Source organism: Belonocnema kinseyi, chromosome 8, assembly GCF_010883055.1.
Source record: "Belonocnema kinseyi isolate 2016_QV_RU_SX_M_011 chromosome 8, B_treatae_v1, whole genome shotgun sequence".
In the NCBI taxonomy this organism is placed as follows: Eukaryota; Metazoa; Arthropoda; class Insecta; order Hymenoptera; family Cynipidae; genus Belonocnema; species Belonocnema kinseyi.
In genome coordinates, this window is record NC_046664.1 from 90589847 (window position 1) to 90615520 (window position 25674).

The window sequence follows — 25674 nt, forward strand, 5'->3', positions numbered from 1 at the left end:
AGAGAAGTGTTAAAGAAGGTTCTTATTATTTTTATTTTGTAGAAAATTTTAATTAAAATCAATATTTATATATTATTTACAGTATAGACACGTGAAAAGGAGCTTTTTAATCCCAATACTTGATTTTTCCGTCCCAGCCAGCAGTGGCGAGTCGAGAAGGCTCGTGGGGATGCCATAAGGCGGAGATGCAAACTCCATCATGCGCTTTCCATTTTTTGTACAATTTTGTGGTCTTCCAGTCCCACACGTAACATTTTCCATCTCCATCTCCGGAAACGAGATAGCTAGAAAATATAATCAAAACGATTATTTTTATACTCGAATTATTTTACTGCTTTTATATTGCTTTAACAATTAACTGAATTATTAATCAAAATTTAGAAGATTTTCTAAGATTCCAATTTGGAATTTTAAGTCCTTCAACAGTGTATAAAAAAGCGTTATTTTGAATTGTGCAAACTCAGGCCGATGTAGGTCTGAAAATGAATTTTCTTTTATTTTATTTTTTTAAATGCAAATTTTAGGCGGAAAAATTCTTTCATCCCTGGAAAGTATTTTTTATTTATTGGAAAATTAACCCTAAATTTTTATAAAACAAAATAAAATTCTTTAAAAATAATATCGGGTCTAGAATAAGAAAATTTGTAATTTCATTACAATTAATGGTTTGAAATGGGCCCTAGACCTTTTTTTTTTAAATAATATGCACAATTTAAACTTAAAAGCCTTAAATTTCAAATGATATAAAATCAAAGACAGCGTCTATTTATACTGAAAAAATCCGACTATTCGTACTCTACGTATTTAAAATTCATCAGCTTTCAGATTTTAATGCTTAATACTGAGTTTATTTGAGTTTAATGAACAAGAAGTAAGAAATGCTCAGATTTTGTGGGTTTTAATATGAAAGTGTACCATGTTAAATTTTTCTCATAACCAGATTATCAAAGTTTAAAGGCTTTTATTTAAATATTAATGTAAATATTAATGCTATTAATTTGACATTTTACGATTCTGGAGGCTTTAACTTTACAATCATACAATGGCAAATGTTATATAATTTTAAAATACTTAAATATGAATCCCAATAATTTTCAATATTTTTATCTAAATCAAGAGCTACCTATAAAGGAATTTAACGTGCAATTTTACAATTTCGAAATATTTCAAAATGATATTGTATTGCAATTTTTTAATATTTTACTTTTTAACTATTAGTTGTTGGTGAAGTTTTCCATTTATTGATAATGCTTTGAATAGAAAGTTACCTTACATTTTTTAATATTTAAAAATTTGAAAACATAATTTTTAAAGTTTCGATAAAAAATGTAAATTGCAAGAACAGTAAATTGCAAATTAGAAAATTTTGCTTTTTTATTTGAAAATACTTTCTAGTTTAAAGGAGCTTGAAACTAAAATTATATTTTTTAGAATTATTTCAATTAATGTCATTGTATTTAAAATTAATCAAGTTCAAATATTTTATTTCTACATTGTAAGTACTTTAAAATTTCGAACTATTATTCTACTTTGAATTCTTTACTTTTTAATTCATATGTTTTAAATCTAAAATCGTTAATTTAAAGCGTTTCATTTCTTAAATTTCAAAGACTGTGAAAAATGCATTTTCTCGATCATTCATCAGTCAGGAGCTTGATTTTCCATAAAGTCCTTTTTTAAAAAAAATTGCGCCCGTGTCAAATTATTGTGAAAAGAACAATGATTAAAATATCAATTTTGAGAAATCAACTATCACTTTATGATATAAAAAAAATAATAATCCAAAATCATATAAAAGCTAGTTGAAAACGTAAGAACTCTATATAACATAAAGACAGAAGCCATCGTATTTCATTATTATCGATATTGCAAATGCAGATCTAGAAATTGTGATTAATGTTTGATAAAGGATTGAACTGATTATGCGCAAGAATGATATTAACCTCATATCAGGGGAGAAGTCCAGCCCGCAAGCGTAACCAGCAACCATATGGCCCGTGAAAGTTTTCTTGCGATTCATTTTGAATCGATTCAGAGCAGAAAAAATTACAATTTTGTTATCCATGCTCTGGCAAGCGAGCCACTTTTGGTTTGGTGAAAGAGTAACGGCTGGCATTGAATGCATCGTCGGATCTGCAATATACTTCATATCGACCGGAATATCCCTGAAATAATACATTAAACACTATAAAAATAATAACAAAAAGAAAGGCCAAATATTCATTTGAATGTCGTCTATAATTTAGATTTAAGACAAAAAAGAGATTTAACCACATACCATTCCCAAACTCGAAGACTCTTGTCATCGGACGTGGTTACAAATCTGCGATTTTCATCCACGAAAGTGATTGTGTTAACAGCACCCAAGTGCCTGTCATACTCCTGTGTTATTTCGCCAGACCTAATGTCCCACTGAAAAAAATTGTAATCGGTTTAATTAATTACTTACGATAAGACAAATGTCTACATATAAGGGGTCGTCCATAAACTATGTCAACTATTTCAGCGAAGTTTGCCTGATATTTTTTTTAACAAACTAGTAGAATTTTTAACCAAAAAAGATTTCCTACCAAACGAGATGATTTTTTGTTAATACTAAAAGGCGAACTTTTGAAAAAAAAAATTGAACCAGGCAGTTGCAATAATAACCAAACAGTTGAACTTTCAAACAGAGTAAAAAAAATAATTTGCAACAAAATAGTTCAACTTTTAATCAAATATTTAAATTTTCAAATTGAAAAGAAGAAACTTTGAGAAGACAGTTTTGAATTTTCAACAAACAAGTTAATTCTTGACCAAAAAACTTTTCTCTACTCACTTTTCCCTACCATAAAAGATGAATTTTCAAACAAAAGATAAATTCTTGGAACCAGTTGAATTAAACGAGAATAAAAAACGAATATTTTTACAACTTAATTGAATCTTTAACAAAATAGATGAATTTTTAACCAAATAGTTGAATTTCGAAGTAAAAAAAAATTTGAACTAAAAATGGACATTTCAAATGTTCAGTTGCAAAATTTATTATAAACAAAAAAATTATATTTTCAACCAGAGGCGAATCTTTAAAAAGTAAATTTTTAACCAAGCAGTTCAGTGTTCAACCAAGTAGTTGAATTTTAAATCAATAAAGATGAATTTTGAAGCAAATAGTTAAATTTTCAACCAAAAAGATGATTTTTTCCACCAAAAAGATTAATGCTTTAACAAAAAAGACGATTTTTTAAACAAAAGTTTAACTTTTTATCAAACAGTTTAAATTTCTATTGAATTGATCAATTTTACAGCCAAAAAGAAGAATTTTCTACAAAAAAAAGTTGAATTTTCAAGCCGAAACTATATTAATTTTCAAGAAAAAAGTTCATTTAGACCAAATAATTTAATTTTCAAGCATAAAAGATGAATTTTTTACAAAGAAACTACACAAAAGGACTAATTTTCAACATAAAAGTTAAATTCTGAACCAAAACAGATTAATTTTCAACCAAGAAGTTGAACTTTTAACCAAAAAGGATGGATTTTCACTAGAAGGTTAACTTTATAATAATATGGACAAATTTTCAACCAGAAAAGATTAATTTTCAATATAAAATATCAATTTTGAGCCAAAAATGAAATAAGGTTATATTTTCAGTAAAGAAAATTAATTTTCAACAACGAAAAAACTCTATCTTATTAAAATAGTTAAATTTTCAAACAAAGAGATGAATTTTTAATTAAAATTATGTATCTTCATAAATAAATATACATAAAAAAAAAGAGTTCAACATTCAACAACAAAAATGCATCCAGACGAATTCAATCAAAAACAACGAATTTTTAGCCAAATATGCAAGTAAAAAATTATATTTTAACAACAAAAATTTGAACAGAAAAGTTACATTTTCAACTAGTTCAGCAGTTTTAGTAGTTCAACTTTCAACCAAGTAGTTGAATTTTCAATCAAAAAAGATAAATTTTTAACGAAAGACGAATATTCCACAAAAAGTTAATTTGCTACCAAATAGTTTAATTTTTAACCAAATATTTAAATTTTTAACCAAAAATGTGGATGTGAAAAGATGAATTTGCAGCAAAATACATGAATTTTTAAACGAATAATTGAATTGTAACTAGAAAATGTCACAAGTCTGAAATATGAAAGTGATTTTGAAACTTATTAAGTTATAAATGAAATGTATCGGTGCAGCATGACCTTTTGTCAAATTCGCATACTTTGTTCAAATTTATCATCAGGAAATATGTTATAAAGTTTATAGACGGCTCTTGAACAGAAAAGAGTCTGCAGAAAGATGTGTATGCAAGATTACTTACACAAATAATCTTTTTATCACTAGTTCCGGCAACGAATAAGTGTTGCTTGTCCGGATCAGGATTGAATTTGACGCAATAGGGAACTTTACGGCTGGTGAATTTACTTATACAAGCTCCGGTTTCAGTGTCCCAAAGTTTGACGTAACGATCGTAGCCAGCAGACAGAAACTGCTTCCCATCATTGTCGAAACTTATGTCACGAACAGCCTGTCGATGTCCGTAGTAGGTACGAATACATCTTCTCTCGTTGTATACTTCCCAGAGCTAGAATTAAATTTAACATTAGAGTATTTTAGGGGTGGGCGGGGAGTCAAAACAGAAGAATAGTGGACCTATCGGGAATTCTAGAAGGTATATAAATTATAATAAATACACATATTAGTTTAAGAGACAGGGACACTGGACCTTGCGTCATCCCGCCTATTGATAAAAAATTAGGAATGATAATTCATCAATGACAGTTTTTTAAAATGTATGTCTGAGTCCCCACAACACGAATAAATATGTATATTAGGGTGGACCAAAAAATGCTTTTAGAGCTACAGGGCAAGACCCCCCCCCCCCGTTTTCATATCCGCTGAAAGATAATCCATAATTTTTATTTTTTCGAAATTTGAAAATTAACACGTGACACCGGGCACTTCAAAATTCCATTTAATTAATATGAGGAAATTTTGAATTTTCGAAAAATTGAACTCATGATCCAGGGTTTGATCGAAACGTGCCAACATTTTTAGGGATTGAAGAGCAGTGGCTACGAAATAAAACCATACCAATGATTTTTATTTCCAATCCACCCTCCCCGCAGCCCCCCAAATATTTTAAAATTTTTATTTAAAAAATTTTTTAAAACTACATTTTTAAGTTTTATTGTTACTTTTTAGCAATTTCCGTCGTTTTTTTCTTGCAAATAATTACTAATGGACAATTTGAATATTTTTTATGACTTTTTAAACCATTTTCAGTTTGTTTATTTTAAAAAAATTTTAAAATTGAGTTAGAGATATCAACTTTCTTTTGAAATTAGCATCGTATGCTATGTTTTGTTTAATAATAACATAATTTTGATACATTTCTTTTGATGTTTCAAAAATTTATATTTTTTAAACAATCCTTATTTGCTTAAGAAGTCCTTTTTCATTAACTAAACAAATAAAATAAAATACATAGAAACATTTTTCTGACTGTACAGTGTATATAAAGAATACATTAACCACTTTTTAATTGTTTAAACAAATACACCTTATTTGAATAATTCATTTTACCACAATAATTTTAAAATCGTAATTAATTGTATGTGTTCTATTTTATTTCATTTTTTTCTTTATCGAAAAATAACTGCTTGAGCAAATACATTTTTTTTAAACAAATAAAAATTTGTTAAACATTAGAATAAATGTATCCAAATTAGAAAATTATTCAACAAAAAGTAGCATAAGATAGCAATTTAAGAAAAGAGGACATCTTTGGCTTAATTCTTAGAAATTTTGAAAACAGACAATAAATACTTGTTTATAAAATTTTAATTTGTTTAAACAATTGAAAATGGTTTAAACAGTCATGGCAAAAATTCAAATTGTCCATTAGTAATTATTTGTATGTAAAAGGCGTGTCAGGATGAGTTGGAAAAAAAGTTATTAGTATGGTCTTATTTCGTAGACACTCCTCCACAATCCGCAAAAGGTTTGGCAAGTTTCGGTAAAACCCTGGAACATGAGTTCAATTTTTCGAAAATGCAAAATTTCCTCAAGTTAATTAAATGGTATTTTGAAGTGCCCGGTGTCACGAATTAATTTTCGAATTTGGAAAAAATTAAAATGATGGATTTTCTTTCTCCGAAAATGGAAACTGGGGGGGGGGGGGGGGGGGGGGGGTCTTGACCTCTGGAGTGAGAAATAAAATTTGCAATGCATTTTTCGACCAACCTAATTTATATATTTTCAATGCGTAGTCGATGTCGCCCATCACGTGCTAATTAAAAAAAAATGTAATTTTTAGTTCGTTATTACCCTACATGCAAACTAGCATCCCTAATTTTTTAGCAATATCTGCGATGACGCAAGGTCCAGTATCGCCGACTGTATTTTTAAGAAAAGTCAAGTTTAATACCACTTTTAACAACCTGAAAACAATACGTTACTGTTCTTATATAGGGTAGCCTCTCAAACTTCAAACCAAAATGACAAGGGAAATAATAAATTTTTAACCATTAAAGATGAATTTTCAATCAAAACCTGCATTTTTAATCCAAATAACGGATTTCCTATCCGAAAGGACTAAGGTTTAACAAAACAGTTGAATTTTCGACAAACAGCGGTAACTTTGACAAAAATTAGTTGAATTTTCAAGAAAAGAATGAAATTATTTAAATTTAGCCTTTAAACTCGATATCCTAAAATTTATTTTATTTTTATCTGCAATTTTTTATAGATCTTTTCAATTTAAATAAGTTAAAATTTCAAGGCGCCTCATCTCAAGAAAATATTTGAACTTTTAACAAAATAATGAAATTCTCGACCAAATAGGAAAATTAAAAAAAAGATGGATTTTGGATTTAAAACATTTAATTTAAAAAAAAATCGAACTATTAAAAGATAAACCTTTTCATTTGAAGTATTCAAAACTGAACTGCAAATTAAAACACTCAGGGTTGAACTTTTTTTAATTTTAAAATTTTGCCACCGAAGCTTAAAACACATTTAAATCGGAAATTTTGTATTCAAACGCTGAATAAATTACACATTTAAATGGAAGCGTTTAACAATTTCTAATTGAAAATTTTTTAATTATATCCCAGTAAACTGAAAATTTAAAAAATTAAAACTTTAATGGAAATCTTACAAAAATTATGTCACTCTTTCAATTCAGTACTAAATGAAAAAAAGTTTCCACCTTTCATATGAATGTAGAAAATCACAAATTTCTCTCCGTCCGCTCAATAAAAACGTTAAAAGAAAAATTGGCCTCTTCCAATTAAAAAAAACTTGAAAACCAAATGTTATCCCTTTCCAACCCAAATAAAAGTTATTAAAACAAGAAAAAGTTCCTCTTCCACTTTAGACAAACATTTTAAACAAAACATTCTGCCCTTATATTAAAAAATGTTAAAAATTATCCATCTTTGAATTCATGAAATATTTAAACCCTAAATTTCTTCATTCTAAACTAGATAAAAATGTTAGAAATACCAAATTTTCGATCCTTCAGCTTGAAATTAATGGTATAAAAGTAAATACTAAAATTCTTTACTTTTATTTTAAAATTAGAATTAGCAAATTCAAATGTTTTTTTTTATACATAAATCTTTTTAAGATGAATTATTTTAATTTGAGGTCATTTAAAATTGATAATTGTTTAATTATCATTTATATATAAAAATTTAACACTTCCATTCATAAATTAAAAAATTTTTAAACGGAAAGATTGAAATTGTAGCGTTCAAATTTGAGATTTAGCCCTCTGAAATTTTTAAGATTCAAAGCTTTCTATTTCAAACAATTCAATATAAAATTGTTTATTTTTGAATATTTGATTTACAAATGCTGATTTTCCATGAAGTCAAAGATCGAGTGTTTTTAATTTGTTTGACATCCAGGGCTTTCGTAAGAAAAAATTCCAATTTTCAACGTTAAAATGTGTAAATTGTTTCATTTTGAAGAGATTTTCACATTCAAACGCTTTTAATTTTGAATTATGTCTTCAAAACTACATTTTTAAATTCTTTAAATTGAAAATGTAAGGTAATAATTGAAAATATCGAAGATGGACACTTTTTAAAGTTAAAGATTTGAGAATTACTACTGAATTATTACTGAATAGATTTTTTGTCTAAAAATTTGTCAAATTCTCGGGCAAAGAATAAATTCAGTGTCATTCTCCGATTACGAAGAATTCCCGGTTCCTCGGTCAAGCAACCAACCTCTATCTTGCAACGTGAAATTATTAAAATTATTTGTTTTGTACAATATTAATCAATTTATTGGAAAAGATTTCTATTTAATTCTTCATTTAATAAATACGAGAATGAATCGTGTTTACTATCATTTTTACATCTCAATAATGTACTTAGAATTTTGTGAAAGTGATTTTGAAGATATTATAAAATAATGAAAATGCCAAAATAATAAAAAAGATATCACCAAAATTTCAAAATATTTAAAGAGATTTCGTAAAGATTTCTAGAAGGAATGTAGACCATATTTCAAGAGCGATCAACCAGTCGACTACTTTTAAACTTTTTATCTAAAAAAGAGGACTTTTAGAAGAATTTATGCAAATTAGAGGACATGTAGAAACAAAAATAAAGAAGGGAGGTTACTTTTTTAAAGAGAAATGGGGAAAAAACTATTGTATTTTATGTAAATTTAATTTTGCTCAATCAAAAAATGTACATTACCTTGACTCTCGCATCCATACTGCACGAAAGTAATAAATGGGCTGTGCGAGGAAACCATCTAATTTGAGAAATACCCTTTCCAGGTGTTTTACCCTCCCAGGTGAAAATATGAGATTTAGGTAAGAAGCAACGTTCCGGTGGAGCGTCTGATCGCAAATTCACCCCAACATCCTGCGGTGCATGCAAGAAAGACCGACCTTGATAGTCAGTTGAGTCTTTGACTGTAAAATAAAAACTTGATCTTTAGTACCAAACCAGTTTTCAATCGTTAAAATAATTTGGATCTTCCTTGAAGTAAAATGCAGAAACTGAAAAATCTTACTGTGCAACACGGTTCGTTCCTCGACAGGCGTTTCACTCGTATCCTTCCCTCTTTTGCTTCTCTTAGCAAGAATTTCTTCTAATTCGGCTGCCTCTTCTTCCGTCGGTTTTATAATTCTTCTCTCGTCCACATAGCCTCCCCAAGGACCCAAAAATCCTTCAACATCTTCAGGTTTGTCATTTTTGTTTCTTTTTCTTTTATCTGCTGGCCTCAGTGCTGTGCTTTCAAATACAGTTTTCATTCCACTCTCCTCGGCAAGTTCTTTAGCACCAATGAGAACTTTTCCCTCGTCTACACTTCCGTCAGCTGTTGGATCTAATGCATATCCTGAAAAAATAAAAGAATTATTGTAAGCACAATTTAAATTTTTTAAAAAGCTATAAAGTGTATAGGATACATTGAACAGAGTGTCCACTCAAATCCTAGAAAAAAATTCCCTGACAATTCCAGGGTTTTCCCAGATATCTCAAGTTTTTTCCAGGCATAATTTTTCACAGTACAAATATTTGGAAATTTTTGAAATAATGAACTCGGAATATGTATACAACTTGACGAGTTTATGATAATTCGTGTTGCTTTTTTCTTTAGTTTTTAAGGCTTCAATTAATATGTTTCATTTAGAAAGCGTTAAAAACTAATTTTATAAGATGTCTTAAATATATAAGCTTTTCGAATTTTAAAAAATATACATATTTGTTTTAGAGAAATATCATATGAATGAAAATTGTAGCTAATAAACAAGAAAAAACTTTCACTTCGTGTCCGATTGCAAAAAAATTACTTGGCGCCGGTTAAAGGCATAAAAAGTGCGATTTCTTATAAAGAGGCATAATTGTACCCCAAAACATATTTTGTAAGGATGGCGAAAATTTTGGGATCTTTCCCACACAATAGGGAACAATATATAATAGATATGAAATAAGAAAACTTGAAACCGGGGCACGAGAAAAAATAAATAAAAAATTCTCTGACAAAAGGTTTTTAATGGGTTCTCCATCAATGGAATTTCATAAAATAGTAACATATGTCATCAGGAGGAACATAGAATAATAGATTGCTCATTTTACATAAAATTTGTCTCTAAAACACAAAATAGTTGAATTTCGACTAAAAAGGATCAATTTTACACCAAATTGTTGAATTTTAAACTAAAAGAAATCAATTTTCAACCAAAAATGAAAGTTAAATTTTGAACCAAAATAAATAATTTTCCACCAGAAAAAGCAAACTTTCAAACTAACTGATGAATGTCAATTAAGATGATAAATCTTCAACTGCTATAAAGATCAATTTTTAACCAAAAAGATGCTATTTTAACAAACAAAATGTAACTTCCAACCAAGTCGTTTCATTTTGAAGGAAAAAAGATGAATTTTTAAATAAGAAGATTAATTTTTCATAAAAAAGACGACTTTTCAATTATTAATAGGTCTTATTTTCACATTAAAAGTGTCTGAAATTTGGTCAATTTTTGATAATTTGATTAGAAAAAAGAGTTCAATTGAATAATTTCTAAGTCGACGGGCAAAAAATTAAACAATCTTATTTTGAATTAAAGAATCACGAAATTAAATGATTTTAAATTAAAATTTTGTAATTTCCACAATGTCAGAACGTTAGAAATTGAATATTTTAAGATTCGAATTAAAAATTGAAAACTTTTGAATTTAAATAATTTAAAATTTAGAGCAATTTTAATTTAACAATATAAAATTGAAAACTAATTTGATTTTTTCAAAGTCAAAGCTTCTGAAATTCTATAATTTGAAACTGTTATTAAACGAAAGAAAATTCAAAATAAATAGTAATTTTAAATGGGAAATATTAAACATAAAAAAATGTCTACTCCGGAATATTGAGACTTTAATTAATGCGAACTTCACTTAAAACTGAAAACAAATGTCACAAACAATTGTGATATTAAATTTTGTTATGCTAAATCCCTTTAAAAATACAATTATTTAAAGTAATTTGAATAAATCAAAATTAATCATTTTTAAATTTCTAATTATACTTTCGAAAATTCAACTACTTCAGCTTTAATTGCAAAATTAAAACCTATGATAGGGAAAATTTAAAATGTAGCGTTCAACATGAAAATTCAGTACTCTAATATTGTAACCATTTAAAATTTCCCAAATTATTAATTTACTGATGTATCAATTTCAGATGGTTTAATTTTTTTCTTTTTTATTTCAAATTTAATTATTTACTTCAAATTGCCTAATTTGTAACAGTTAGATTAGAATTATTATTCATTCTTGAAATTTTTTAATCGAATATTTTTCAATTTGAAAACCTTTATTTGTTTCAATCTTCAACTGAAAATGGAATAATTTTAAGATATTACCAGATTGCTGTAATACGATTAAAATTTTTGAAATTGTAGATACAGTTTTGGGCATCTCAATTCGAAATTTCTTTACATTTATATCTAACATTATTTAATTCAAAACTGACTATTTATTAAGGCTTTCAGTATGAAATTTTGCACTATGTATTTTGAAATTTAGAATTCAAAACCTCTAAAAATTAATCCAAAAATTAATTTTCAGCATAAAAAATTTAGTTTGAAGGACTCAACCAATAAACTTATATAAAAACATATTTTAAATATTTTCTTATATTAACAACAAATATACAGCACATCATTTATTTATATTTTCTTATATTCGCAACAAATATACAGTTGAAAAATTTAAACATTTGTTGAATGGATGAATGCTTTTTTTCTTATATGATGAGATAAAAATCACATTCAATACTTTTCTTAGTAAACATGAACATCAGAAACAGTACTTGGCCGAGATCGTAGAGAAACATTGAATACCAAGTAATACAATTTTCATTCCAAAAACGAGTTTTCAAAATGAGTTGAATTTTTAACCATGAGAGATTTTTCTGTCAATAATATCGATAAAATATTGTCAACAAACTGGTGAATTTTTAACAAAATACATGCAGTTTCAAAGACTGAATTACTTAAATTTATAGTTACAAAAATTAATTTAAAAGAGAAAAAAATGAGTTTCAACAAAATAGTTAGATACAGTAATACAAAGCTACTTTTACAAACGAAGAAACTTTGTTATTGAATTTTATATTGTAATTTGAAAAAAATTAAGCTCGCTCGCGAAAAAATTACCTCACTTAAAAAAAACCCTGACATTTCCAGGTTTTTTAGGTATATACAAATTCCCTGACAAGTCTAGGTTTTCTAGGTAGAGTAGAAATCCTAATTAAATGGACTAAAATAAAAACTAGAATTATTCGGTTTTTGATTGAATAGAAAAAAATATATATTTCAGATCAACACAAAACGTTGTTTCCTATTTATATTAATTACAATAAATGTAAAGATAATGATTGGCGGGATGAAGAAGAATTTTATTTAACAATTTTATTAATTTAAATATTGAAAATCAAATAATTGAAATTGTTTGAACACTTTTTCTATATCTTATAATTTTAGTATAATTTTTTATATTTAATGAGAATCGTTTCATATAAACCATTCACGATATTTTGTAAGATAAAGTGATAATTAAATCTACTTCTCAGAGCTGAAAATATAAAAATTATAATTTCATTTTTTTATAATGCTATTTCCATATTTTAAGTACTAAGTTGCATGGCACTAAAAAGCGCTAAATTATTTCAGAAATAAAGATTTTTTATGAATTAAGCATTTTAATTATAAGTTCTGATACCTAAATTATGGCATTATAAGAGAAAATTGCTACTAAATGGTCAATGACCACAATCCCTATCAAAACTATACGAATAAATATTTCTTTAACACAAAATAGTTATGCCTTAGTAATAAATGTGGGTTTGAGAACTCTAGAAATAATTTAAAAACTTTAGAACCTTTCAAAATATCTTAATATGCCTTGAAATCTTCTGTAAGCTCGTCGAATTCTATCAATTTCTTAAAAACCCTTAGTCTCATTGAAATATCTAAAAATATTTTTTAATCTCTAGAAATCTTCTGAAAAATTTTAAATTGTTTACAAATCAAACTTGAAATCATGTAAAACCCTTGTGAAATCCCTTAAAATCTTTAAAAAATACTTCGACAATCCTTAAACTTTTTTAAAATACTTTGGTGTATCTAGAAATGTCTCGAAAATTTCAAAGTTTTCTACCACCCCATGAAATATTTTGAAGCCCATTAAATTTTTTTTTATCTTTAAAATCTCTCTGAATCCAGTCTTGCAAAAATCACTTGAAAGCCATAGAAATCTGTGAAATCCCTTGAAATATTTCTAATTGACTTGCGATTCTTTTGTAAGTGCTGTGAAATCTATACAAATATTTTGAAATACTTCGGGTTATCTAGAAATCTTTTTAAATTACTTGAAATTTTTCGAAGTTTTCCAATATCCTGTGAAATATTTTGAAGCACATTACAATTTTTTTAATCCTTGAAATCTCTCTAAGTTCATTCAAGTATTCCAAAAAATAGTTGAAATTCATCAAAATTCTTTCATATAACATGAAATCTCAAAATATTCTTGGAAATCCCTTGAAATATGTATTCTTGAATCACTTGAAATGCATAGAAAATCTGTGAAATCCCTTTAAATATTTTTAATTGACTACCTTTAAAAGCTTTTTGTTATGACCTGAAATATTTTTGAATCAATTGAAAATGCATTAATTCTTTTAAAATCTGTAAAAATCATTCTAAATCTTCTTAAATTGTATAAATTCATCAATATTCTCTGAAAGTGTTTGCCATCTCCACAGTCTCTAGAAATGATTTAAAATTACTTGAAATCTTTTAAAATTCTTTGAAATTCCATAACATTATTTGTTAAATCTTAAATTGGCCTAAAATTCGCTAAAATTATTCGAAATACCTTGAAATATTTCGGCAAAATTGAAACTGCTTTAAACTTTTCAAAACCCTAAAAATATCTTTGGAAATATTTTCAAATATTCAGAACTCTTAATATTTGATGTATACTCAAAATTATCAACTCATTAAAGAAAAAAATTCTTCTTTTATTGATTTTTTTCAGCCCTTATTTTGTATATAATAATGATTTTTGCTAAATAAACAAAATGTCTTGATTATCCAGATAATACTTATTTTTGTCATATATTTTCATTGTCAGTAAATTATATAAATCAATTTTAATCAAACATCAAATGTTTTAATATGTTATGTTCCGAAATGATTTTTATGTTGAAAAACGTTATAATAACAGTTAAATATTACTTTTAATTGCTTTAAAACAATTTTTCAATTAAAAAAAAGAGAGGAATATAGATTATCTTTTAATTTTCAATTAATTTCACTTGTTGAAAATATCCCGAAGACGAGGATATTCAATAAAAATGTTATCATTTTTAAGAATATTTTTAGTCTGGATTAAACAATGAATCAAGTATTTTACAGTTAAGGAGTAAAAGTTTTGATTAATATTTTCTTCATAAATTCACCTTTAAATTGTACTTTTAATTAAAAAATCCGCATTACCAAATGACACCGGATTGTTGTAAATAAAATAAAATAAAATATAATAAAGACAATTTAATTTAATCAAATTTTCAAGTTGTAAAGCATATTCAATAAATATGTATTATTAATCAATTTAAATATGTAAATTAAACCATTAAGCAATAAAATTAATAAAAAACTGTTTTTTTTTTAATTATATGAAATAAAAACTTGAGGACATTAAAAAGTAAAGTGACTATAACTCTGAAAAACTATAATTGGAAACGAGAAAAAAACCTTTATTTTCGAATTCTGCAATTAATTCCGAAAAATACGTGAATCTAAAAATTAAGTTAATTTGGCTTGATATGACGTAAAGTAAACATAATTGACAGAGAGGAAATTATTGGAGAAAACTCAAACCCATAATATTTTTGAAACGTGTTATTGTAGACGTTTTGATTTTCAACTATATTTTTGCAAGAAATCAGTTAACTCTGAATCACATAATAAGTAGAGTAAGAAAAATTTTGTGTCTAATAAAGGAATATATAGTTTTCACTGTACACTAGCAGTACATAGTAAACTAAAGAATCTTATTTTGAATTAAAGAATTATGAAATTGAATGGTTTTAAATAACAATTTCGTAATTTCTAGAATGTTAGAATGTTGAAAATTGAATATTTTAAGATTCGAATTAAAAATTGAAAACTATTGAATTTGAATAATTTTAAAGTTAAAGCAATTGCAATTTGACAATATAAAATTGAAAATTAAGTTGATTTGTTCAAAGTCAAAGCTTCTGAAATTCTATAATTTTAAACTGTTATTAAACGAAAAAAATTCAAAATAAATAGTAATTTTAAATGGGAAACATTAAAAATGAAAATATGTCTACCCCCGAACGTTGAGACTTCACTTAAAACTGAAAACAAATGTCACACACAATTGTGATATTAAATTTTGTTATGCTAAAACCCATTTAAATTACAATCATTTGAAGTAATTTGATAAATCAAAGTTAATAATTTTTAAATTGCTAATTATACTTTCGAAAATTTAAACACTTTAATTTTAATTGAAAAATGAAAACCCATGAAAGGAAAAATTTAAAATGTAGCGTTCAACATGAAAATTCAGAACTCTCATATTGTAACCATCTAAAATTTCCTAAATTATTAATTTACTGATCTATCAGTTTCAGATAGTATAATACTTATCTTTTTTATTTGAAATTAAGTTATTTAGTTCAAATCGCTTAATTTCTAACATTTAGATTAGAATTTTTATTCATTCTCGAAATTCAATCTTAAACTAAAAATGGGATATCAGAATTAAAAGAATTAGTTTCAAGGACTCAAAAAATAAACTGTTTTAGAATTGCGCATTCAAATAAGAATCAATTGACATTCAAAACGACTGGATATACAATTTTGTTACTAAAAAATGTGATTTTTTTTAAAGTAGTAATTTTCACCGTTCAGAATTGCAGAACCTTAAATATTGCCAGAGATATTGTGAACCTTTATAGTTTAATTATTCTAACCACTGTCAAAATGATATCCTTTCTAATTTAAAATTTATGAAACGCACGAAATATGAAATACGGGAAGAAGTCTCCGTGACATTGAATATTGATGTAAATCAGTTTGTATATTTTTCATTATTTTAATATTAGTCTTACCATAGCTTGTAAAAGTTCGACGTTGATTTTCAAACTGAAAATCCGAAAAATGGGCCTTTTCTACATATCCAGAAAGAGTATTTTTGAGTGCACGTTGCTGTTGAGTTTGAAACGGGTTTTCTGGCCCTACCATGGGTGCGAATAATTCCTCGTATTTCGGGTTGTGTGTCACTTCTTTCGAGGTCGAATCTATGTGTCTTACGCATAATTCTGAACCCTGTAATCGAAAATGTGAAAAAATCTCAATCAAGTTTGATTCTACAAGAACGTAAATATTCCTTTAGATTTTTTAGCACAATAACAGCTATAAAAAATTCGCAGAAATGAAATAAATCAGAAAGAAAAATGAGAAAAAATGATATGGAATGAAACTACTAGCTTAAATAAGTAGATTTTGGTTGAAAAGCTAAACAACGTGGTACGAACGAAAGTAAACGTGTGTCATGGGGGTAATTTAAATGTGTTATTAATTAAAATATTGCTAGAAAAATATATTACCGTGGGCACAACTTCGGGAGCAGCACATATTTGAAGTCCTAGAGATACTAAAGAAGATCCAGGAGGTGGTAAAGGAATCAAGGGAGTATTTGTCGAGTTCTTTTCACTCCTAACCTCCCTTTTTTCTTTATTCGTGTCAATATCAGAATTTATACCGCCTTCTTCATCGCTACTTCCATAGCCTTGTAGGGCCAGCATATTTACAATTAAGATTACACACACTCGGTATTGTTTATAATTATAATAACTATATTTGTTATTATTTTCGAATTTTGTTGTGCATGATGCAGTGTCAAAAAATCAACAGACACCAAACCCCACCAAACCTGAACGGGTTAATCCAAAATGGCCGCGTATCAAAGGCTTTGGATTTTATGAATCCTTCTTACTGTAAAAAATCTCATGCTCCGCTTTTTGAAAGAATACTTCGAAGTTAATGTAAGTAAATTGTAAAATTTCAGTTCTTAATTTTTTGGAAGTACGTAGGTATGCAGTTAAAAAGTTGAGTATAGCTGTCCTTTGATAGAACCAATTTTAAATTTGGCGGGCCAACAAACACTAGTGACACCTTGTTAAAAACGTTAAACTTTTCGACCTAACCTCTTCAACATCAACAATTTTCAACCAAGTTCAGCTATAAAATCAGCTGTTGTGAGCGTGCTGTTGTCTCTTTCTCCTCTAATTTAAGAGTTTATTTTGTTTTATTGAGTTTAATTTTAATCCGTCAAAGCAATACGTATTAAAAAGAAGCGAATGTCAAGCGATGAGCGAAGAAATAGGTGAAGAAGTCGCTGTCCTGTCGGAGAAGTTGCAAATGTGTTCCACAAGTAATTCCGATGCTCTCGAAAAAATAAAAAACACACGCTCTGTTTTCGAGGGCAAAAACAATTTGGAAATTCGCTCAAAAATGCAGACAAACAACGTGAAACCTGTCAACGTCCTCGAGAGGATTATTTTTATTATCGACGCTACGATCGAACCGAATGCAACGCAATTTGAACTTGGCAGAGGTGACAAATTTCCACCCTTATTCATGATCAAGAGAGTCGTCGAGATTTTTATCAATGCCAAATCTATGATTAATCCCAATCACGAATATGCATTGATGATCTTGTGTGGCAATGATGTCCGCTGGATCAAAAAGTTCACCAACAACACCACAGATTTCTTGGCCTACGTCGACGACATCGAAGATGCTTACAACAATTGCAATGTCTTTGAACTGGGAAAATTATTCAGTGAAATCGAGGAAGTTGTGGTAAAAAAGGAACCGAGTTTTGTGACCCGTGCTCTAATGATATATTGTCGTTCTCACGCAATTCCGAAGTTTTCATCTCGGATTAATTTCGAAAATCTGATGAAGAGGCAACGTTTTTTCTTAGACATTTTGTACATTCATGAACATCCAAGTGAAGATAATGAATGTGATAGAATTTATTCTGCTTTGAATGCACTTGATGTGAAAAGTTGTGCATACATTTTCGAAGTTGGGAGAAACGCAACGAGACTTCATGATCACATGGTGAAATTAGTGGCCCATCCACTTCAAAGGCCACTGCAAAAAGATGCACATTATTCTTTGCAAGCTCACCTGGCTTCTCTGCAGAAGGAAGTGCACACGAATGTGTGATTCTATGGATAAGCATAAGGATCTTTTTATTCTAGGAATTACTGTTTATTCCACATTCTAGAATATGTTTTGAGTGGACGATACTGATCAAATGAAAAGAATGTACGTAGACTTTTAACAGATTTTAAATTAACCATCGTTAGAATTTATCGGAATGAAAGTTTGAGAATGTAAAGATGTAAAAAGTTACAAGAAGGTGGTTCTAATTTTGCGTTTGTCTTTGCCATACTTTATTATTATGTACTACTTAAAAACTGTGGATAATATGTATATTTGGTTGTGTTCCCTTGTTCTTGAAATGTTTGTCTTTTTATATAATCAGAGACTGTTTTTGTTGAAGAGATTTCATTTCAAAATAAATTAATTTAATTTGTAATGAAAACAAGGCTTTTTAAGGGCGTTGAAACCAGGACCTAACCTCAAAATTAAAATACCTCATTTTACTCCATAAATAATAGAACAACATCTTTTTCAGATAATCAGGGCTTATTTCTGTTCCAAATAAGATCTGTATTTGTAGTGAAAAATTGTTTAATTTCAATATTTTTTGCGAAAAACTATTTTTTATGTCTGCATTAGAGTAGGAAAAAAGTTTTCCTCAAAAAATATTGAAATTAACTGATTTTTCACTCCGAATATTAATTTGACTCCAAACAGAAATAGGCCGTGATTATCTAAAAAATATGTTATTCAAGTATCTATGGAGTAAAATGAGGCAACCCAAGTTTGAGGTTGGGTCCTGGTTTCAATGCCCTTAAAAGACTTTATTAGAAAGAAAATTAATTAATTTTTTAATGAGAAAAAGGCTTTTAAGAGCTTTTATGTAAAGGGAAGACCACTCTACAGCAGATAGTCAATCATTTAAAACTTATGCATGTAAAATAATTCATTTAATCTAATTAATAGTTGAGTCACAATACGTGTTAGTATATTAGAATACGAATTGATTATTTCACTTATATTTAATATTTGTGCTTATAATTAATGACTATCTATTGTAGGGGTGTCTCTCCTACTAAAAGCAATTGTAATGCTCTTGCATTCATATGTTTTACAAACAACGGTTTAATATTTCTCGAAATATGTATTAATTAAGCTTTTGATAGGGTAGGAAAGAATCTTTACAAAAGTTGCATTTATGTTATAAATAGAAAATTCTATTTGCATGTTGAAGATAAGTACACAATTTCTGTGAACTGCAAGCAACTAACAATAAAAGCTTTATTTATGGATAAATTTAGTGAAATGTTACTTAATTGCTGAATTTTATTCTACGGATTAATATAATCTATTTCGCAAAATCGGCAATTTGATTCAGTGACCGGGATTTTTCATTCGATTTGACTAAAATTAATATTGATAGTGTTTTGATATTTTATTATTCTCACAAGGAGACTGCCAATTGTAAATTTTAGTTTCGGTTGATTTTTTTTTTTTAATAAAAGCTGCGCATTAATTTGCTAACGCAACAATGTGCGCTTTTTCGTCGCTTGCGAAAAACATGATAAAGTAAAAAAGTCAGTTTTTCCGTTAAAAAGCATTAAAAAAATATTATTTGTGAAATTTTAAATATTATGGAAGAGCGTTATTTTTATAAAAATTTTAATAAATAAAAAACGGTTAATAATGTACAGGAAGAGAGAATCGAACACGGAAACTTGCGGCCATGAAGCAGAAGCGCTCGTTAGTTTTTTTCAATCGCGAAACGAACAATGAAAAAGACTTTTGCAATTTTTCAAAATACTTTGAAATATGGTCTGCACTCGAACGAATGATAATTTTGACTATATTCAGAGAACTTTCCAAAAGAATTCTATTCTATTTGTAAATTGTACCTGAATTTATAAAAGGTGAATTAAGTATAATTCTGACTTGGAACAGTGCATTTTCGAGAATAATTATAACTTTGAGTTGGAGTAGGAAATTGTCCGAAGCAGTTATATGATTAGAGAATTTTTGAAAAAAAATAAACCAACTGATTTTTACATTTTTCACGGTGGTACTGAAGAAAGAAAAGACTGGGCCAAAATGGATCTAAAATCGGTTTTTATATCAAGTTTCTACATCCTATGGATTCAAAATCCCAGCTGCTCTCTTTCGTAAGATATAAAAAATTTAATATTTGAGTTCGAATAATTACAAGAAAAATCAGCCCACATCGCGGGCACATTCTCATTAAGCGCGAGGCTCGCTTCGCTCGCAAGTTTGAGCGCGACTGGTGATCCTCGCGCTCGATATTTCTGCATCGACTTTTTAAAACTAAAGGTGACAATATCAACAACAGTAATTTGGTGATTGTGAATTCTATTTTGTTAAAGCTCCTTCGGCTTTAACGAACAGGTTCTCATCACGTATCTCGTGCTTCGCATTCGAGTTTATTCCTGAAATTTTATATCATTCCCATAAATGTATATCATTATAATTCGTAACTTGCATTGGTATTAAAACAGATGAAGTTTTATTGTCCCGTTTAATAAAAAATGCACATTCTTTAAAAAAAATGTTGCTATTAAACATTTTATTGCAACTTTTGTCGTTTTTCCATAAACTGAATTTGCTCATTTCCAACGTTTTAGTATGATTTAAACTTTGCACATACGGTCTACTGAGTAGCCTTACCGTTTTTTAACTTTTAAATTATGTGTATGTATATAGGGTAATTTTTTAACTTGAAACTTTCAAATACCATTTAAGATTTCGAACTTGCCCCCACCTGCAGGGAGTGGTGTGGGGGAACCGATTTTAACATTAGTGTATGTACTCCTCAGAGTGATTAAATTTTGATTCACAATATTTTTTCATAGAGTGCCTATTTTTTCAGATATTTGAAAGTTTCAAGTTAAAAAAATCACCCTGAATATATATATATATATATTTTTTTTTTGAAAATGCATTTATATATTTGAGAATCTTTGAAATACTATGAAATTGTTGCATGAAAAAAATTTAATTTTTTGATTTTCCGTTATTTTGTATGCTGTCACAATTTGAATTTTTGATTGTTTAAGAAAATTCGAAAAGTTGTTATGATAATCTTGTAGGGCATTTAGAAATCAAACTTTTTTCTCTTGCCTTTCTTTCATATCGTCCGTTATTTGGCTTAAAAGGTTCATTTTCGTGTGTTTTTTGGAATTTTGTAAATGTTATAACTCTGGTAATTTTTGATTTTATGAAAAAAGTCATTAGGATAAATTGTTCGTATTTTTGAATAATATGAATAACCGTAGAGAACGAACCGTAGAGGCTCGCTAACGAACTTGACCTTTAAATTAGGACACTAAAAAAGTGTAACAGAGGCCAATCTAAAGAATGATTTTTTCAAAAGTTATCGTGCTCACTGTCAGACAGGCATACATACATACAGACCGACAGACAGACACATTCGTAAAACCCCATTTTTCGGATTCAGGTGATCTTAAAATGTGAAAATTTGATAAAACCGGGGGGGGGGGGGGATAAAATTTGACACAAATCTAATACCTTCTCTGATGAGAATGTAAATATTCCACAGAACTGCATTTATATTGATATTATATAATAAAATGGTTGGAGCAAAAAATGGTCTAATCCATGAACTTGATTTTTTTTTTCATTAGAATTGAATGAGGTTATTATTTTTTCCTTATATTGCTTATTCAAATAAAACGTTCAGAAGAACATTTTTTTAACAATTTAAAAATCCAATTTTTTACTCCAATATGGGGTGGATTTTCTGAGAATTTTCAAGCTAATAAAACGTCTTTTGAGAAAAGTGACACTTCTAGGGTTAAGATCGAATGCCATTCGACGCTCACGTTACAAATGTAAAAGTTTCTAATGATGAACATTGAATTGCAAACTAAAATTATTATTGTTTATTGATTTTAATTTTTTAAGCCATTTTTTAGATTTTGAATTTCGAAGTTTCAAAATCTAATTTTGGAATTTAAACATTTTTTGTTATGATATAAGATGGGGGAAATGAAAAATTGTTCGGGTATTTAAAATTATGCGCCTAATAGACATTTTGATAAATAAATTTTTTTATGGCTGAAGCCTTATGTACAACAGCCATATTTTATTCTTTGATAAGTTTATTTTTCATCAATCAGAAACAGCTATTCTTAACAATAACATCTAAACATTGGAGTAGGTTCCAGCATAATATTCAAAATATAAAAATTGTTATGAGACAGAAAAATAATTTACTAAACGCTACAGGTATAGGGTTGGAGCACCAATTCATGGCACCTTTTCCCTATTATTGGTTAGAATTGTTTCTCTAACCCTAAGGACCTATATTTTTCTCTTGATTACGCGTTACGGTGTTCTTTTGAAATATGTGTCGAAAGTTTATCTTTCCTGCTGAAAGTTTTGCCACATTTTTGGGGGCAAGAGTATGGATTTTCTCCGGAATGCAATCGTTGGTGTCTTATAAGATTCGAGACGTGGGTAAATTTTATATGGCAGAGTGAACAATCATAAGGTCGCTCTCCTGTATGTTTTCTTCTGTGTTTGTTTAAATCTCCAGTGTGAGTAAATTTCTTCTTACAATATTCACAATACTTTCCTGCGACTTGAATTTCGTTTTTTTGAGGATTTTCTTTAATACAGCTTCTGTACTCGATGACTTGCCTAAAATTAAATACAAAACATAACTAATTCGGATTAGGAATTCTTAAGTTTTATGATATCTAAAACTTTTTCAAATCTGTATGTTAAAATCTGTAAATTGAAATAAGGGAATCGAACAACTTACTCATTTGAAGATGTACTTTCAACAATAGGCTTCTCTTCATGTACAGGAGCATTTTCAAGAATATTTGATTGTTCAAGGTTTGGGTATCTCCCGAAATTGTCCATATCATCTGTATTTGTAGCTGCATTAACCATTACAATTTTTCTGCCAGTATTCTGAAGAGTCATTCCAACTTCTTTTTTGAAAATTATAGATTTTTTAAATATAGGATCTAATTTTGTTACACAACAGTTGCATATTGTATTGTATATCTGAAACCATAAAGTTCATCAAATATAAAAATATAAAAAATAGTTACAACAGTTTGTAATATTAATTTTTAATGTTGATGCCATTTTTATTATATTTTTGGTAGACATCGTTTGATTATTATTTGGAAATTTGTTTCGCTGGTGTCTGTCTGTCGTTTTCATTGTTGTCGTTTTAGCCTGTAAAGACGGTAACATTTGAAGCAATTATTCAATTGGATTCCCCTTTGACACACTTTATAAGGATATGAAAAGAAAGCACGAGTTCGTTAGCCAGCTTTTTTTGACAAAGATTTGAAAAGATAGAGAATTTTCAAAATTGTTGAGACCACTTTTTTCATATCTGAAAATTCCATGTACGCCTATTTATAGTTGATGAAAATACGAAAAATTGATCCCCAGGCCTTTTTTTATGACAAAAAAATGACGAGCCAAACATCGCACGATACAATAAAAAGTCAAAGGAAGAAAAACTTTGCTTTTTGAAAGCCCTGCGAGATTATAATAACTTTTTGAATTTTGTTAAAAAATAGAAAATATTTTGCTTGGACAAAAAATAATGAACAATCCTAGATCAATAATTCCATTTTGAGGTAAAACTATGCAATATTGGAAAAAAGATGAATCTACAATAATTTTGCACCAAAAAAGAGCTTCATATTTGTTATAAATTTTTTTTGTAGGGTGCGTGGTTTTTTTTGTATTCGTAAAAAACAAGATTAATAATTAAAAAATTAAATTTTTGTACTAACAATAGTAACTATAAAAAAAGGGATGGTCAAAAGTTGTTGATCCAAAAAAGAGATACAAATTTGCCAGGAATCATTTTTTGATAGGACTCGTCGTTTTTATTTGAATGTATGAATAATTTCAAGACAGATCGAGTAGATATTCTTTTAATCGTAAGAAACAGCGGGCAGATTTTGTTATTACGATAAATCTCAAATAACTTCTTCCTTAAAATTTTGTTTGGCATATTTGGTGATTAATCAATCTTTAAATAAAGATAAATAAATTCGTTTGGTACATTCCCGAGTAAAAATGCTTTGTCTTGAGTTCGATTTGAATTGTCCTCAATCAAGACATGTTGAAGTCAAATAGTTCGACATAAGCATGTCTCAGTTTTAAGACGGAGCCAGAATTCAATTGATGTCTTGGAGACAGGTTTTAATGTCTTGAAGACATACATTTATCTCTTGAGCCGAATTTTTATGACTCCTACACGTGCGGCTTATAACGTTAAGCGTATACCTGCCCTAACAAAAAGGGTAATTCTAACAGTCATACAAACTAATCTTTGTTAATGATTAAACAATCTTGTATATTTTAATATATATAAACAGGGTGTCTAAAAAGTCCCGGGACTGTTGGATATTTCCTCAGGTAAAATATTTTTCAAAAAAGTGAAGGTCATTCCTGAAGTAAATTTCAACGAGGAATTCAATGGTGACCTTCATTTCGACCTTGAAGTTGACCTTCATAGCTTTTTGAAGATCAACTTTGTTTTTTAAAATGGAAACCCCCTTTTTACATCTGCAATCGATAGAGCGGAAAATTCTACGTTCAGGTACCTACCCAAGTCATAGGTCAATTGTAACGTTCAAGGTCACTTAGAGGTTACTTGATATTAACAAAGTTTTCCAAGAAGTCAGTGTAATTCCTGAAGTAAATTTCAACGGGGAATTCAATAGTGACCTTCATTTTGACTTTAGAGTTGACCTTCATGGCTTTTTGAAGGTCAACTTTGTTTTTCTAAATGGAAACTCCCCCTTTTAACATCTGCAATCGATAGAGCGGAAAATTCTACGTTCAGATACGAACCCAAGTCATAGGTCAATTTTAACTCTCAAGGTCAGTTAAAGGCTATTTGCCATTAACAAAGTTTTCCAAGAGGTTAGTGCAATTCCTGAAGTAAATTTCAACGAGAAATTCATTGGTGAGCTCTGTATTGATCTTGGTGATGATCTTCAAGGTTTTTAAAAAGTTTTTTCCAAGCAGTTTACGTTTACGTTTACCATTATCCGGGAACAACGATGTGGACGTAGTAAATTCTGTTCCCTTCGGGGTGCTTGATTAGCGTGAGCTTGCCTCTCACGCTTCAGTGAAGATGTTCGAACTGAAAACCTTGAGCTTCTTGACAAAAAGCTATGCGTTTGTAAAAATGAGTTACAGTATTACGAATCATCTCCATATCAATCAAAGTAACCTATTGCAGAATCCAATTCTGCAATTCGTCAAAGCTTTGCGGTTGCGTTGAGTATACTTTGCTCTTTAAATAACCCCAATGAAAATAGTCAGGAGGCGTTAGATCAGGAGATCTAGCCGGCCACTCGATTTCGCCCCTTCTGCCAATCCACCTTTGAGGGAACTGACTATCCAAATATGCTCGAACCT

At 28.5% G+C, this 25674-nt stretch overlaps 3 protein-coding genes across 3 annotated transcripts in view; 1 reads left to right on the forward strand and 2 right to left on the reverse strand.

Annotated features, from left to right (window-relative positions):
* Nucleotides 1-9: 9 nt before the first annotated feature.
* On the reverse strand, nt 10-16996 carry LOC117177991 (pre-mRNA-processing factor 17). The gene is made up of 8 exons (XM_033369155.1): nt 16665-16996; nt 16167-16383; nt 9033-9359; nt 8711-8931; nt 4315-4578; nt 2279-2412; nt 1944-2165; nt 10-284 (listed from the first exon to the last, which is right to left on the reverse strand). Exons 1-8 carry the CDS (start codon nt 16860-16862, stop codon nt 107-109), a joined length of 1761 nt encoding a protein of 586 aa, XP_033225046.1. The 5' UTR covers nt 16863-16996; the 3' UTR covers nt 10-106.
* A 255-nt stretch (nt 16997-17251) lies between these two features.
* On the forward strand, nt 17252-19550 carry LOC117177992 (BRISC and BRCA1-A complex member 1-like). Its single transcript, XM_033369156.1, has one exon. It carries the CDS (start codon nt 17428-17430, stop codon nt 18292-18294), a length of 867 nt encoding a protein of 288 aa, XP_033225047.1. The 5' UTR covers nt 17252-17427; the 3' UTR covers nt 18295-19550.
* Nucleotides 19551-22349: 2799 nt separating this feature from the next.
* Nucleotides 22350-25674, reverse strand: part of LOC117179117 (zinc finger protein 271-like) — a 6489-nt gene continuing 3164 nt past the window's right edge. The window contains exons 2-3 of the mRNA XM_033370790.1: nt 23033-23283; nt 22350-22908 (exon numbers count right to left, since the gene is read on the reverse strand). Of these exons, the coding sequence (XP_033226681.1) occupies nt 22587-22908; nt 23033-23283 (573 nt within the window). The 3' untranslated portion in view covers nt 22350-22586. The remainder of the gene's footprint in view (nt 22909-23032; nt 23284-25674) is intronic.

What these genes read in the sequence shown, in the direction of transcription:
- LOC117177991 (XM_033369155.1), bottom strand. Translation starts at nt 16,862, where the DNA reads ATGCTGGCCCTACAAGGCTATGGAAGTAGCGATGAAGAAGGCGGTATA. An exon ending in GGAACGAACCGTGTTGCACA is followed by an intron (nt 8,932 to 9,032) that starts GTAAGATTTTTC and finishes TTTATTTTACAG; the next exon opens with TCAAAGACTCAACTGACTAT. An exon ending in AGTCTTCGAGTTTGGGAATG is followed by an intron (nt 2,166 to 2,278) that starts GTATGTGGTTAA and finishes GTATTATTTCAG; the next exon opens with GGATATTCCGGTCGATATGA.
- LOC117177992 (XM_033369156.1), top strand. Translation starts at nt 17,428, where the DNA reads ATGAGCGAAGAAATAGGTGAAGAAGTCGCTGTCCTGTCGGAGAAGTTG.